Source organism: Bemisia tabaci, chromosome 3 (assembly GCF_918797505.1).
Source record: "Bemisia tabaci chromosome 3, PGI_BMITA_v3".
NCBI classification, from domain to species: Eukaryota; Metazoa; Arthropoda; class Insecta; order Hemiptera; family Aleyrodidae; genus Bemisia; species Bemisia tabaci.
The window spans coordinates 16,976,057-16,990,505 of NC_092795.1; the positions used below are offsets into that span (position 1 = coordinate 16,976,057).

Consider the following 14,449-nt stretch of genomic DNA (forward strand, 5'->3'; position numbering starts at 1 on the left):
TGAAGCCAGCCCACAGAAAACGATAACAGAGCGATATTTCTGCGTTACATCAGACGAACATGGGGTCTGTTTTTTTTTTGCAGGAGACTAGAAGGGGGCTCCAGACTAATTTGATAGTAGATTTACTTAATTACCGATGTATCTTTCAGATTTTCTCCTGTACATTTCATGCAGCAGTGTTAAACGACTGATGGAACACTGGACGAAATAGAGGCATTGGTAAAGGAAATTAGAGAGCTTACGTAGAAAAATTATAGCTCTCATCCTGATAGGACTCCTTAGGATCCAGAATGGTGGCAAATATGGGTAGTCGCAAAATTCATGAAATCGGCCGTGTAGAACGGTAGAATTAACCGTAACGAAAAATTAAAAAATCGGGGATCAGAGAACTCAAGTACAGAATACTAAATGTAGCCTTGAACGTCGCTCTTTTTTCTCCATGCGATCACTGAAAAAAATATGGTAGATTTTACCATAATCTGGCACAGTGATACGAGTATGATAATAAACACCAGTCTCTATAGTAGCATTTACCATATTGTGGTAAGTATCACCAGAGGTCTGGTGAATACTACCAGAATTCTAGTTGTTATCACCAAATAGTATAACTATTACTATTTGAATTTACCATACTTATTTTGCGGTAATGGTTCCACAAGGGGCCGTCCCTAAATTACTCAGCGCACTTTTCCGGCATTCATGGTCCCTCACCCCCCCTTGTAACGCTTTGGTATAACGTAGGTCCCTATCCGGTAACTCATAAAGACAAAAAGGCGTAACGCTCTCCTCGACTCCCTCCTCCCTAGAGCGTTACGTAATTTAGGGATGGCCCCTAACCGAAAATAGTCGTTTCTGTGAACTCGTACTCGTATATACTTTCAAGACGGGTCTGCGGGCCGATTACTGAAATTGATAGACAAAGATGACGAAAGGGATACGGAGGGAACCTTTTGGTAGAAGCTGGTGGTTGCAATGGACAAATGCAGTAGGCAACAGACTAACTAACGGCAACCCACGAGAAACCCGACAGTTAGTCCATCATTTTCTCCCTTACTCTATAAGAACCACGCATTTCAACCGATAGGATCGCTCTATACCCCCTACGTCATCTTTGTCTATAGCTTTGTCTATCAATTTCAATATTCAGCCTACTGGACCGATCTATACTGCTAAGACGCTCTTAAGATTAGGTCGCTCGATCTTAAGCCTGGGCGCAAAACCACTTTTTCCGACGAAATTCGGTCAAGGGTCCGAAAAAATTTAATTTGTTTTGCGCGGAAATTTTATTAGCTCGAGAAGGGGGTGGATTCGCCATAAACCTCGTCTCCGCGTCGTCGGGAGGTTTCTAATTAATACCCAAAAAAACTCGGCGCGCAGGTAAACACGCAGGTAGTGTACACAGTTGGAGCGTAAATGGGTCATAAGTTTCACCGGTGCGGGGCGCGGCGGGGCCTCCCGATGAGTCACACGAAACCGCTGTCTTGGGTCCGACTCGGAACGCGCCGAGGTTGATGCCCGACACAGTGGACTCCGGGTCTTAGCCTAGGCCTGAAATATTTATCTCTTAGGGCTTGGACAACGTTGCCGGGTACGGTATATTTTAAAGACCCCGAACTGAGATCTTCCCCACCGTGTAAAAGTTACTTCCGGAAGTCGACGCTTAGACTCGACTGATGACCGAAAAAATGAGCAATTGGTCAACCTGAAGACCTCGATAGACGATCAAAGTCCGGGTGTCATCAGTTTTAGGATAGTTTATAAACTTGGCTGATGATGGCAATGACAATCCATTTTGATCAAAATAAGATCTGGATACACGATCAAATTCCGAACAAATTCCGGATCCAATTCCGGGTGTCATCAGTTCTAGGATAGTTTACTTACTTGGCTGATGATGGCACTGGCAATCCATTTTGACCAAAATAAGGTCTGGATACACGATCAAATTCCGAACAAATTATGATCAAAGTAGATTACTTGATGACTGACAGTTACAGCCCTCCGTGATCAAAATTGGACGGGCCGTCAAATTTGTATCACAATGGGGTGCCAACTTTCATCATTTCCTGCCGCACGAAACATTTCGGCCAAGTTTTCATTTTAAAACTATGAAAAGAAATGATTTTAAGACTGATGACTCCCGACACTTTGATGGTAGGTAATCGGTTCAGGAATTAGATCGTCTATCGAAACTTTCAGGTCTTGATAGACGATCAAAACAGACTATTTGATGACTGTCGGTCACCATGCAACATTCTTTTTCGATGAAAATGGAGTGCCAATATTCATCATTTCTTGCCGCATGGTACATTTCTACCAAGTTTTCGTGACAATTTTAGGACTGACACCCGACATTTGGAGGGTAATTGGTTCGGGAATTTATATCATTCAACTTTTTGGGGGGGCTGTAAAGGATCCGGAATAGTGCGCACTCCACACTTCATTTCGATATCTCTCCATGCACTTTTATTCTTTTCCCTTCTGTCCCCTTCTCTTTTTTTGGCCTCTCTCTCCATTATTATGAACTAAGGGGAAGGGGATTCCATCATGCTTTACTCTCCCCGCTTCTGTGGACAAGGTATACACACAGCACTCGTAATACCTCCACGTTACTTTCAACAAATTTGCGAGCGAAAATGCGACGGATTCAATGCTACCGCGATTTGCTCGCGGAGGGCAAATGACGCGGGGGGGGGGGGGGGGGGGGCGTCGCGAAGGAATGCAATTTCGAACGGAGTAATGGACTAAAGTGTCGATCGTGACAGGCTTCGATTGCGACCTTAAAGAGACTATTGACGTCGCGGCGCGCCGCCCAATGTCGCCATAGCGTCGCTGAATAAAAGCGACGAGAAAGTGAAAGAAATAAAACGAGAGAGAATAATTCGACAGGCCCGCGTTAACGCAAAAGGATACCCTCTGTTTTCGTGACAACCTGCGGACTGATTATTGAAATTTATACACGAAGCTAAAGACAAAGAAGACAAAAAGGATATGGAGGGATCCTATAGGTGGAAGCGGGTGCTTGCGATAAACAAAGGAGGTGGGTGCTAGACAGTGTTCGAAACTCACCTTTGAGTTTTAGGAGCCATGTGGCGCATCAAGCCCTATTTTTAGGCACCATAAAAGATTTTTTAGGGGCCGAATTGACTTTTTGCCTATATATTAGGGCGCATTTAGTGAAAAGTTAGACACAAGATGTTTTCGTAACAAAACTAGCAAGTAGCTGTGACTTGGGGAAGACAAAAGCACTAAGAATGAAATCGTGAAGAATAGAAAAAGCAAGCTTTCACTTGTAGTGCTGACAATTCTGAGTTTTTTCAATTCAAATAGATTTGTTTTTCTTTCTTTATGTGACTTCCTGTGAAAATCCAGATTTTTAGGGACCACGTTGGCGCAGAGCCTTCATTTTTTAGGCGCCATGGCCGATTATGTAGGCGCATTTGGCGTCTGTGAGCTGGTACTAGAGTAACTAACGGCGACCCACGAGAGACCTTAAAATTAGTATATCTTTTTCTCCTTTAGTCTTAGGAACCACCCATTTCAACCAATAGGATCGCTCCGTACTTCATATACCTTCTTTGTCTGTAGCTTTGTCTATCAATTTCAATAATCAGCCCACTGTGGTCGATAAAAAAGCAATTTGCGGGAATATCAGTTTCAAAAGAGCCCAAGTTCCCTAAAAACTAGACCTTTCCTCGTTTAAAAAAAAAAAAAAAAAAAAAAAAAAAAAAAAAAAAAAAAAAAAAAAAACCATCCATTGCACATAGTTTTGCGAGTAAATTGGCAATGATGCATCTGAGTTGTCGAACTCACCGAAAAGTTCATGGGCACTATCCTTTTCATTCGAGATTTATTTTCTTCCTTCCAGCTTCGGAGGATGTAGTGTTGGCGGTTTGTAAGTAATTCTCCGAGCTCTTAATTTTCATGGAGGATTATGCAATTCCGATGACAAATTCTCTTGATGAATAAGGAATTTGATGACACGCATCTAAAACCAAAATCTGCTTGAATTGAACGCCCTAATAAAATATTCGCATGGTTCACGAACGACAGACTTTTGCAGTTAACGATAGTCTTTTCACAAAGTAAGCATGCGATACACTTAATGTAAGTGTGCATTGAACTTCCCGAGTCAATTTGACAAAAATTGTTTGTTCGATTTGACTAATCGTTGCCAATGAATAAAATTATTAGCATGAGGATACTTTCAGCTTAACTTTAGGGGTTACGAGATGGAAACCATAGGAAAGAAACGGCTAAATAATTGTGCCTCTAAACGGTAATTAATTCGCGTCTGGTCAAAAAATTGCAGTGAAATCAATATTTCAGCTAAAATCTGATACCCTGTCGTTAAAAGTCTGTTGACAACTTTGTGCACGGCTTTTTCCTCTGTTTGGTAGAACTGGGAGAAAGAGGTTGGACAAACAAATTATTTTATCGGAAAAGCATAAACATCAACAGTTGTTCCATTGATTAGCACACGACTTTCTATTAAATCGTACTATTTTCAAATGTGACTTTTGTCCGGTCTTTTCTATTCCACTTTTTTACAGAGATGTCATCTCGTCAAACGTCAGTCGGGTACAGAGAGCTCCGACAGTCAACTTTCTATCCGAAAAAAATCCGCGCCATTATGTCGACGTCGGGCTACAGAAATCTTCGAAACCGGATTGTGTCTGATTGGGTGAGTGCCACGAATGTTCTTTTATGGTTAAAAGCTACGGCTTTATTTCGCTTCGCCTCACGGTCGAACGGCTGAGTTAATCTGGATCAAAAAGTATTAGCGTTGGAACATTATCAAGGTTCCGTCCTTTCTTCTGGAAGATCGACTGAAAAGAAAGCTCACTAAACTTTTCCTGAAATCTGACGTTTCAGACTGTATGACTTGAAATTGGACTACATTTTGCAATTTGGAATCATAAATTCTAGCCCGGTTTAAAAACAACGAATGTGCCTTTAGTTTCCCTCTGCACATGACTGTTTTTCCAGAGGAGTCAGAATTTATAGTTCCAAATTGCAAAATGTTCTCCAATTGATCTGGTTTGACGGAAAATTTTAGGGAGGAGCCTAGAGCTATGATTTCTTTCCATTTATTTTCGCTGGTACGTGGCAACCCGTTAGGGTGACGCCCTGCTTAACCATAACCTTCGCTCGTGGCTACCATGGCCACCGCGATTTCAGCTCCAGCGCAGCGTCTAACGATCGGGACTGTTGCTTAATGTCGATAATCGTAGTTCAAATCGTGCCGATCTAAGATCGCGTCGGATACCTCTTGGTGAATCTCGAAATTCCGCTGAAGGTTTTGAAGTCAACGTTAGGAATTATTCATCTTCCTACGCCAATCTCGAGTTTGTGTCAAACTCTCGAATTGGCTGATAATCTCTATAATTAACTTAATTTACGATGGTGATTTTTGAATAAAAACAGTAAATGCGTGACTAGTGGAGTTCAGTTCCTGAAATTAAGGCTAATGCAATACGCAGTGAACCGCGTGGCTGATGCGTAGTTCATCGCCCCGCATAATCATTAAATCGCTCTACGGTTTTCAACACTGAACAGTGAAAAAAAGTATAACAAATTACACCAAAGTGGTTTTTAGTTTTAGTGGTATTTTCACTACTGCTTACATGAAGAAAAAAAGTTCAGTTATATGAACCAAAAGGACGATATATTGTATCGGCTTTCAGTTCATGTGACCATCCTCAGTTCATACAACCTAAAGTCAAACATTGAAAAAAAAACTACAGGCTTTATAGACATATCGTCCGTTTCGGGTTCAGAGGCCGAAAGTTTCGGGTGCTGGAGCCGTGGCTTCGATTGCTCCGGGTCCTGCCCCCCGGAACTTTCGACTTCTGGATTCGAGACGCGGATGGTATGTCTATATAGCCCGTAAGTACGGCTTCCACGACCGTATTTCTTCTACAGTGAACCAAACCGAGTATAAAAGACTTTTAGCTACATGCACTGCTGAGGATACAGGGTGTCTACTAAAACAGACTGGCCAAAAAGCAGTACTTTTACAGCACTTTTTCAGTACATTTCCAAAAAATTCAGTACCTCCTCAACAGAAAAATTCAGTACTTTTTCAGAACCTCCAATTGACGAAATTTGAATTTCCCGCTCAAATTGCGACAAAAATGACAAAAAATGAAGAAAACCCCGGACAGATTTGCAGAATTTTCGCACTTTTTCAGTATACTTCCGGTCCGCTCTTAAAAAATCAGTACTATTTCCGGACTTTCCGGAAATTCCGGACTTGTAGACACCCTGCGATACCATTACATACCATGGGATATTACTCCATGCACTACTTCACATTTCTGCTCCAATTTTTACAAATTTCGTTATATCTAGGTACTCAAAAACTTTATTTTTTTCGGGAAAATAAGGTTGATTCTTCCCTGCTGAATCCGATTGGACTCCAGGAGACCGGACTTTCCCGAGCGTGAGAAAGAGTGCGCCGATCGTCTTCCGGTTTCGCTTAAGATCCTGATACAATCTCGGGACGTCCCTCCGCGCTCCGGCTCCTTCTCGGAGGTCGTCTTCGGTCGAAACCGCGTAAGTGCGGTTAATATTCATCGCAGATACGCTGTTTCTGCTGAGCGAGGGGCAGCGCATTCCTCGTCTTGAGCGGTTTCCTTTGGGAAACGAGCGGGATTGCGGAAATGGAAGAGAAGCTACTCCGGCGGCATAACGAGTCTTCGAGTTGGACTCGCACGACGAGTCTGATTCCGTCATAATTGAAGACTCCGCGTTTGAAACCGGTAAAGCTTACTTGTTACATGGGCGCGAGGGATTTTAGTTCAAACGAAATAGTTCTATTTCAATTTCAGCGAGGCAATAAGAACGAATTTAAGCATTTGTATACAGGTACACCGGTAAAAAAAAACCTCTTGGACCAATGCAATGGTCCATTGACTTAAGAGTGCAGTTTCTTGTCGCCGGTTTTAAGAGTCTTGAACTCTAGTTTCAAGCGGATTTTGCATTGATTCAAGCGGATTTTGCATTGAAACAAGAGTCCAGACTCTTAAATCTGGCGACAAGAAACTGCACTCTTGAACCAAGAGGTTATTTTTACCAGTGTATATCCTAAGCAAAATGTCTTGCAGAGCACAATGAATACAATGAAAATCACTGAAATCAACTCCCACCAACGATACACGAAAGTAACCCGAATAATTTAACTAAAAAGCACAAGAAAACGAGTAATCAAGGCTAAAAAGCAACAAAGCATAAAGCATGGAAGGTTTCAGGGTGGTGTCAACCACCTCCTCGACCAGCAAACAAAAATACGTCAAACATTAAAAACATCAAAATATCTAAACTAAATGAGGGCGTAGGTACTGTGATTTTTTTAATTATTTGTAGATGTTTGTTTTCTGGTCGAGGAGGGGGTTGAAATTACCCTGAAACGTCCCAGGCTCAACGTTTTTGTTGTTTTTTAGCTTTATTTGGTTACCCGTTTTTCTTGTGTTTTTTAGTCAACTCCTATCTAAGATATGAACATTTTTACTTTGGACTGGCTACTACAGGTGTTTTGATTTCCCCGTGAATCAAACCACTGTTGCAATTTCCGTCAAAATATTTCAAGGAGTGACAACAATACGCAATCGATTGATAATAGGATAAATGTGTAATACGCGAAAACGCAGAAGGTCACATTTGTTTGATGGTAAGTTTGTTTAGTAGGAAATATTGTCGCGCGTGAATGATACGGCGACCAATGTCAGGTATTTAGTAAACATTCCGAAAAATGATGACGTCCAAGAAGAATGGAAAGTTCATTCATCTCCGAGCAAGGCTGATGAATTTTCCGAGAAGAAAACGGACGTCAGGCGTCAACCAAGACAAAATTAAAAAATATTATTACAGAAAATAAACAGTAAATAAACGATTTCAACTAAAAAAAAATAAAAAAATAAAAAACTGAACGTCAAGAAAACTTTCTGACAATCACTGGAAAAAAATTGTCTTGAAATATCATTTTGACTTATAGAGCTTCATTTTTTGTCGACAAAATTTGGTTTTTCAGTTAAATAAACGTTGTTTTGTTATTGTTTTACTAGCTTAAACTTAACGATAGCCAAAGGACGCTTTTTTAACTTAAAGCCCCAAATTTTGTCGACATGAAACGAAACTTTGAGTCAAAATAATATCCCAAGAAAAATTTGTTTCAGTGATAACCATTTTGAAAATTCTATTGCGTATGCATTTAAAACTTAATGAACATTTCACAATCATCATCTAAATTCTTAACAATTTTACTGACAACTTTGTGACAGTTTTACAACAATTTTTAGACAAATTGTTCAAAAAATGTCGAATGACAAAGCTAAACATTTCTGGTTTTTCTGGAAAGGTTTCTCAGCCACGGTCGTTAGCTTGGAAGACATCAATAAACGACATAGAAATATGTCACGAAAGCTTGGGCTTTAAGCGATTTTCTAAAACTGCGGAAATCAAATAGAGATTTAATGATCGATGATAGAAAACCTTGAAAATCAAGAGTGGCCTACCTAATCATAGCCGGAGCCATGGCTGCCATCAGATCGAACGTCGATGAACCGGTGTCACTCCATAGGCGAATCACCGGGAGAAACTGGATTGTAAAATGGCGGCATAAAACTCAATGCCTGATTGAGGAGTCTCAAGTGTTTCCAGGTATCCTTTTTTGTGCGATCGTAAGCACTGTCACTACCGCGATTGTCACCACCGATATCGGGTATCAATCGATACCACTGCGAACGTACGTTGCGTTTGCGACACTTGACCAAAGGCCCGTTCACACTGCCACGGATGACGTCACTTACGCTGGGACACAACCGAACGATTGTAAGAGAGGAGAAAAACTGGGCCGACACAACTGCACAAATAAACGGGACGTCTGCGCTTTCTGGAAGCTGTGCAAAATTTGTTGACACAACAGGTGTAGGAGCAATGCTCCTGACTAATACTAAAAAGAAGGGGGAAAATTGTGAACGATGAAGGGAATTTTTAGAACAATTTTTTTCTCCAAATAGCTAAAAAACGGCGCGGAGAAAAGAGAGACACAGATTGACCCTCATCTCACCTCCTAGCAATACTGTAAGTGGAACTTCTTCTTTCGATGCTCTATCAATTATTTTTTTCCGTGCTGCGGAAAAATGCGCGGGTGAACATCTAGACGTTGCCAGAGTTTTGCCGATAAAAACCGTACTTCCTTAAAATTTGTAAATTTGTCTCCGAGGTTTGCACTAAAAATCTCAATAGAAAATATCCATGACTCGACTCAAAATTGACTATTTTTTATCGGAGGAAAAGCTACATTCGAATGTTCATACGGTACTTTTCCTTAGCAGTATTCCTGTTGCGCCTGTAAGGCAACCTGTTGAATACCTTTTTTCTTCCCGATCAAATTAATTCCAGCGCGTTCTGTTTCAATGTGCGGAACTTCTGTCCGGTGCGGTCTCATGAACCACCGACGAGAGAAACTGGACAAATTTGATGACCTCTGTCACCGAGCCACGGTTTCGACAGTGAACAAAATTGTCAAATGCAAAACTCCTGTCGAATGTCCTTTCATTGAAGAAAAAAGTTACGGGTTAAATGGATATACCGTCCGTTCCGGGCTCAGAGGCCGAAAGTTCCGGGTGCTGGAGCCGTAGCTTCGACTTCTCCGATTGCTACGCCCGGAACTTTCGGCATTTTAGAGCCCGAAACGCGGACGGTATGTCTATATAGCCCGTAAGTACGGCTTCCATGCACGGCCGGAGTTTTTTTTTTTTTTTTTTCAATGTTGTTTTCCCAGGTAAGACTTTACGCCGGGTTCAGAGTAACTATTGCAATCAACTCATGCGGCCGATGCGATAGCCGAGTGACTTTTTTTTTTTATCAGTTTCATTTTTGTCACCATTTGGCATTTCGATCAAACTTTAACCGACCAACTTCGACTTTTAACGAGTCTCTTGTAAGGTCAGGTCAGGCAACTTTCGCTCTCGAATGGGTTGGCAACGAACCAAGTAACCAACAGAAATGCTTGTTTACATGGTTAGTCTTTTTGAAGACAGGCGCGACGGCACCATCTTCGGTGCGAACACAGCGCATGCCATTGCATATTACTTACATATAATTATGATTTGACAGAGACATTGTTACGGACATATTGTTTCTCTCACACGAAATTTGATATCTTTCTGGATGCTTCATTGTCCTTGCGCGTTCTAAACAATGCTGTCGGAAAATTTGTTATTCAAATTTTTCTTCTTCCGTACCGGCTCGAGATTTAAAACTAATTACTATTTATCCTTCACGTCTCTACTCAAAGAGTTTCCTATTTTCTTCTTTTAAAAACAACGTGAGTGCGAGAAGGTTTTATGTTTATACATGAACTTTCTGATTCTCGACTCCCATTTAAGGTGACTCGATAGTTTAATTGGCAACACTGAGGTAAAGACTGAGCCCAAGAGGCTATAAAATTCAAATAAAGTAATACCAAGGTCAAAGGCATACCACCTTGTGAACAAACTAAAGGTAACTGCTCTTCCACGCCTTCTTCAGACTGATTAGGGTGACTGAGAGCGATTTATTATTATTTGAAGTTTCTCCGGTGAAACGGAGAGTTGCGTTGGTTAATGTTCGTGGTGGGAGTATGTTACGCAATGACAAAGTACTCGACAAAATACATGTGGGGGTATTTTAATTTTTCACTAGACTGTTGTGACCGCCCTTACTTGTCTTGCCTGGATTTATAAATGATCAACATTAAAGATGCAGTTTAGATATTTTTACGGACCTTTTCCACTGTCATGCGAAGGAATTTTTTGTTCTGAAAGTGGAGGAAGTCAAATTGAAAGACTAATGCAATTACAAGAAAAGAAATTTCCATTTTTGCACACCACTACCTTCGGGAAAAAGAGGGCCACATCGCCTTGATGGCCAATGCGTCTGAAGGAACTAAATTGCCTCAAGATGATTATTTTCTTTGCGATTTTATTTACTTGTGGAACTAACGAAGAAGAAATAATAGTATGTATAATCTGATCATAGAAATACAGGAATTTTTTTACACTTTTAAAAGAATCCTAAACGTGAATTTTAGAAAAATCTCAGAAAAAAGAAAGGAAAAAAGAACAGAAAAGAAGTAATGAGGGTGCAGAAAACACCAAATAATCAGTACTTTTATTTTAGGCTTGATTGGGGGTGTGATTGTTTTTTGCGTTTTTTTTTTCTTAAAAGGTTAACGGAAAGAATATGTGATAGGACGTATGATGTGAACTGACAAGAAGAGGGAAAAGTGGGAAAAAGAATAGAGGGAAATCACGAAAGAACTAAAGAAGAGAGAGTTCAGTCTTTTTCATCTTATGTCCTGATATTTCCATGTAATCCCAGGATGGAGCTTTCCCTCCTAACTTTTCCTCATTTTCCGGGCTTCTGGACCTTTGAACAACCATTGAAAATTTCCGCACATCTGAACAGCCATACGCCTTAATGACGGACGGTGATGAGATTTCACAGAAGCATTACTCTGTCATTATATCCACCAGATATCCGATGACCATACATTTTTTCACGTGACGGTGGAACAACGAAAAAACGTATCTCGATACAGCGGTCTTTCAAATTTCTACGTTTATTCCTTCATTCTTTCCAAAAAAGTATGTTATACCTGAACATTTTAGTACAAAACAGTACAAAACGAATTGCCAGACCATGATTAAGAAAGGGTACAGAAAGATCACGCAACACTTGGTACAAGCAAAATCAGGCAAAAGAAAAAAAATTATCCTTCGACAGAGGAAAATGACAGAAAATCTACAACGTCGCAAATCGAGATACGTGGTTTCGCTGTATAGTGTATAACCATCATTCGAAAAAAAGTATAGAATTAAAATTGAAAAAAAAGAGAGGGGGGGGGGACGACTTAAATTATTTTAAATAGGTACACGCAAACTACTTATTCTGTACCACTTTTTTGATTTCTCAAGAGCTTGTTTTCTCGTTTAAAAAAAAGACAGTAGTCCTGTCAATATTTTTCTTTAATGGGAACTTCGTTTGATTTAAAATGCAACTATTTCCAGCGATTGCTGTACTTTCTTGCACGCTGAAAAAAAAGTATGGTTTGAGGTATGAGCATGGTAATAACAACAGGTTCTATGTAAAAAATACCGTAACTCCAATCGAATTCATCAAAAGTATGTTAATTCTGCTAGATGTCTGATTATGTTTACACTGTAGTATCTCCATTTCAAAAATCAAGTGGACTCATGAGAGGATTTATCATACTCCTGATAAAATTTACCATACTTTTTTTCAGTGCGCATAAAAACGCAACAAAGAATAGCGAATGAAGTAATTACGGTAAAATTACGGAACAAAACCGCACCGATTTCGAGCGCACACGGGTCAACAACACTGAATTCGTCCTGATCGTAACAGATCCAACACGAATCTTACTGAAAAAACTACAAATACTCAGCACACTACAGGGACCAAAACGCCCTGGACGAGAGAACCGAAACGTTCACAGCCGTCGTAGAAACTCAAAAAACGGAGGTTTCACTTCGAAAATTCCCGGCCAGATTGGCACGGATACGGATACGGCTACGGAGCACGGTACGGACGCAAGCGCGGGGAACGCAACGGGACCGCGAAGGAGCGGACTAGCGGACCGAGGCACGACGAGCAACGACGTCGAGGACGCGAAGAACCGAACTGGGCGAAACGAAAGGCGGCCGCCGCAGCCGCTGAAATACCACCACCACTACTTCTGCGGCCGCTCGCGGTTCCCCCTGCCCCCGCCTCCCTTCGCGGGCTGGAAGTTGAGGCCGGAAAGAGGAACGCCGACACGGATTCCGGCAGTCATCGGGAGCTGCGCTGGGTGATGGTGATGGACTAGATTATGGTTCTGATGTGGTCGAGGAGCTGGGGCTTCTGCCGGGTGCCCCCGGTTTAAAGGTCAACGTCAACGGGTCGTTCACTCGGTCGCCGGATTTTATTCCCGTGGGTTCCCAGGGTGTCTACTAAAACAGGCTGGCCAAAAATCAGTACTCTATCAGTGCATTCCCAAGAAATTCAGTACCTCCTCAACAGAAAAATTCAATTCTTTTTCAGTGCATCCAGTTGACGAGATTCGAAAAATTTCAAAAATTTGAATTTCTCGCTCAAATTACAATATAAATGACAGCAAATTTAAAAAATTTCGGACCTTTTTGCGGAATTCCGCGCTTTTTCAGTACTTCCGGACCGCCCTTCAAAAATCAGTGCTATTTCAGGACTTCTAGACACCCAGGTTCCGAAGTGTACCGGTTGGGAGCTGGTTCTTTTCATCACGGCCGGGAAATATTGACTTTTCCGGAGAAATAATCCCAAAAAAAAAAAAAAAAACCCAACCGCAAAAGTGCTGAAAACCAAAGGAAATACAGGAGTAAAGAAAGATGAGGAGAGAAAGATTGTCAAAAAAGACGCTTGATTGAGTTCCTCCTGGGAGGCGACGAATAAAAGCCCGATGAAAGGGTGGAAACACGCGGGCCGCGGGGTTGATCGAGAAATTAAGGGCTCGCATTGAATAGGGAAATAACGGGACCGCCTGATCCCGGCCTAATCTTCCCGCGTTCGCTTTTCAGCCAATCAGATACCCGACGACCACTTGTGAATTCCTTATGGAAAATAACATGGGAAATCGAAACCATACAAATTTTAGCCTACAACTTCAAAGTTGATTTCGGCGCTGCAGATGCAGAATGTTCCTTTTTGACACATGAAGAGCCATGTTATTATGCTATAAAGTAAGTATACTTGACAATGCTGTAAAACAAAACTCAGTTTATGTTAAACATTTTTAAAACAAAACCATAGGTTATCAGTGCTTTATCTGCTTTAAAAGAGACATGTTAAACTTGCTAAACATATCGAGATGTGAGGTATTTTTATAAACTTCTGCGAATTGAGTCGCACCCCGTGAGGTTTTCTTCAAACTCGACTTTCTAAAATAACTTTCCTCGCAGCCTTTCTTGGATCCACCACTTTAATATCTTCGATGAGCCTTTCGCACGGAGAGCGAAAGGTGTGTGTTGCAATATCTTCGACCTTGTTGTCGCTTAAATGAAAAAACATTAAGAAGGATCATCCCGATTCCATGCTAAGGTTTGGCTAGGGCACGTGCAAACATTGCCTTTCCATTCAAAATTTTCACTTGAAGCCAGGAACTGATGAAGGGAAAACCAAACGATGAAACGAGATACAAAAATTCAGGTTTTGAAAATTATGAGATTGGGTTTATACGCAATGGGAAAAAAAACGCAGACAGAATCAAGCACTAAAGAAAGGAACCAAAATTCCATTATGTGAGCATTTACGGTTTGTTTATAAACAAACTACGACAGACAAGTGATGAAGATCGGCGATGGTTTTCCGTAAACACGGGACGTCACTATTCTGACGGGTGAACTTGAAAAGGTATATAGATGTCGAC

The 14,449-nt window shown here is 41.2% G+C and overlaps 1 protein-coding gene across 2 annotated transcripts in view; it reads right to left on the minus strand.

The window, feature by feature from the left end:
* The window catches only part of Evi5 (ecotropic viral integration site 5), an 84,842-nt gene that overhangs the window by 62,996 nt on the left and 7,397 nt on the right, over positions 1-14,449 (minus strand). The window contains exons 1-2 of one of the 2 annotated variants that reach the window (XM_072297936.1): positions 12,336-12,672; positions 8,517-8,900 (exon numbers count right to left, since the gene is read on the minus strand). The exons of the other annotated variant lie outside the window; for it this stretch is intronic. Coding sequence (XP_072154037.1) covers positions 8,517-8,545 — 29 coding nt within the window. The 5' untranslated portion in view covers positions 8,546-8,900; positions 12,336-12,672. Of the gene's footprint in view, positions 1-8,516; positions 8,901-12,335; positions 12,673-14,449 lie in introns of those variants that run through there. 2 annotated transcript variants of the gene reach the window in all.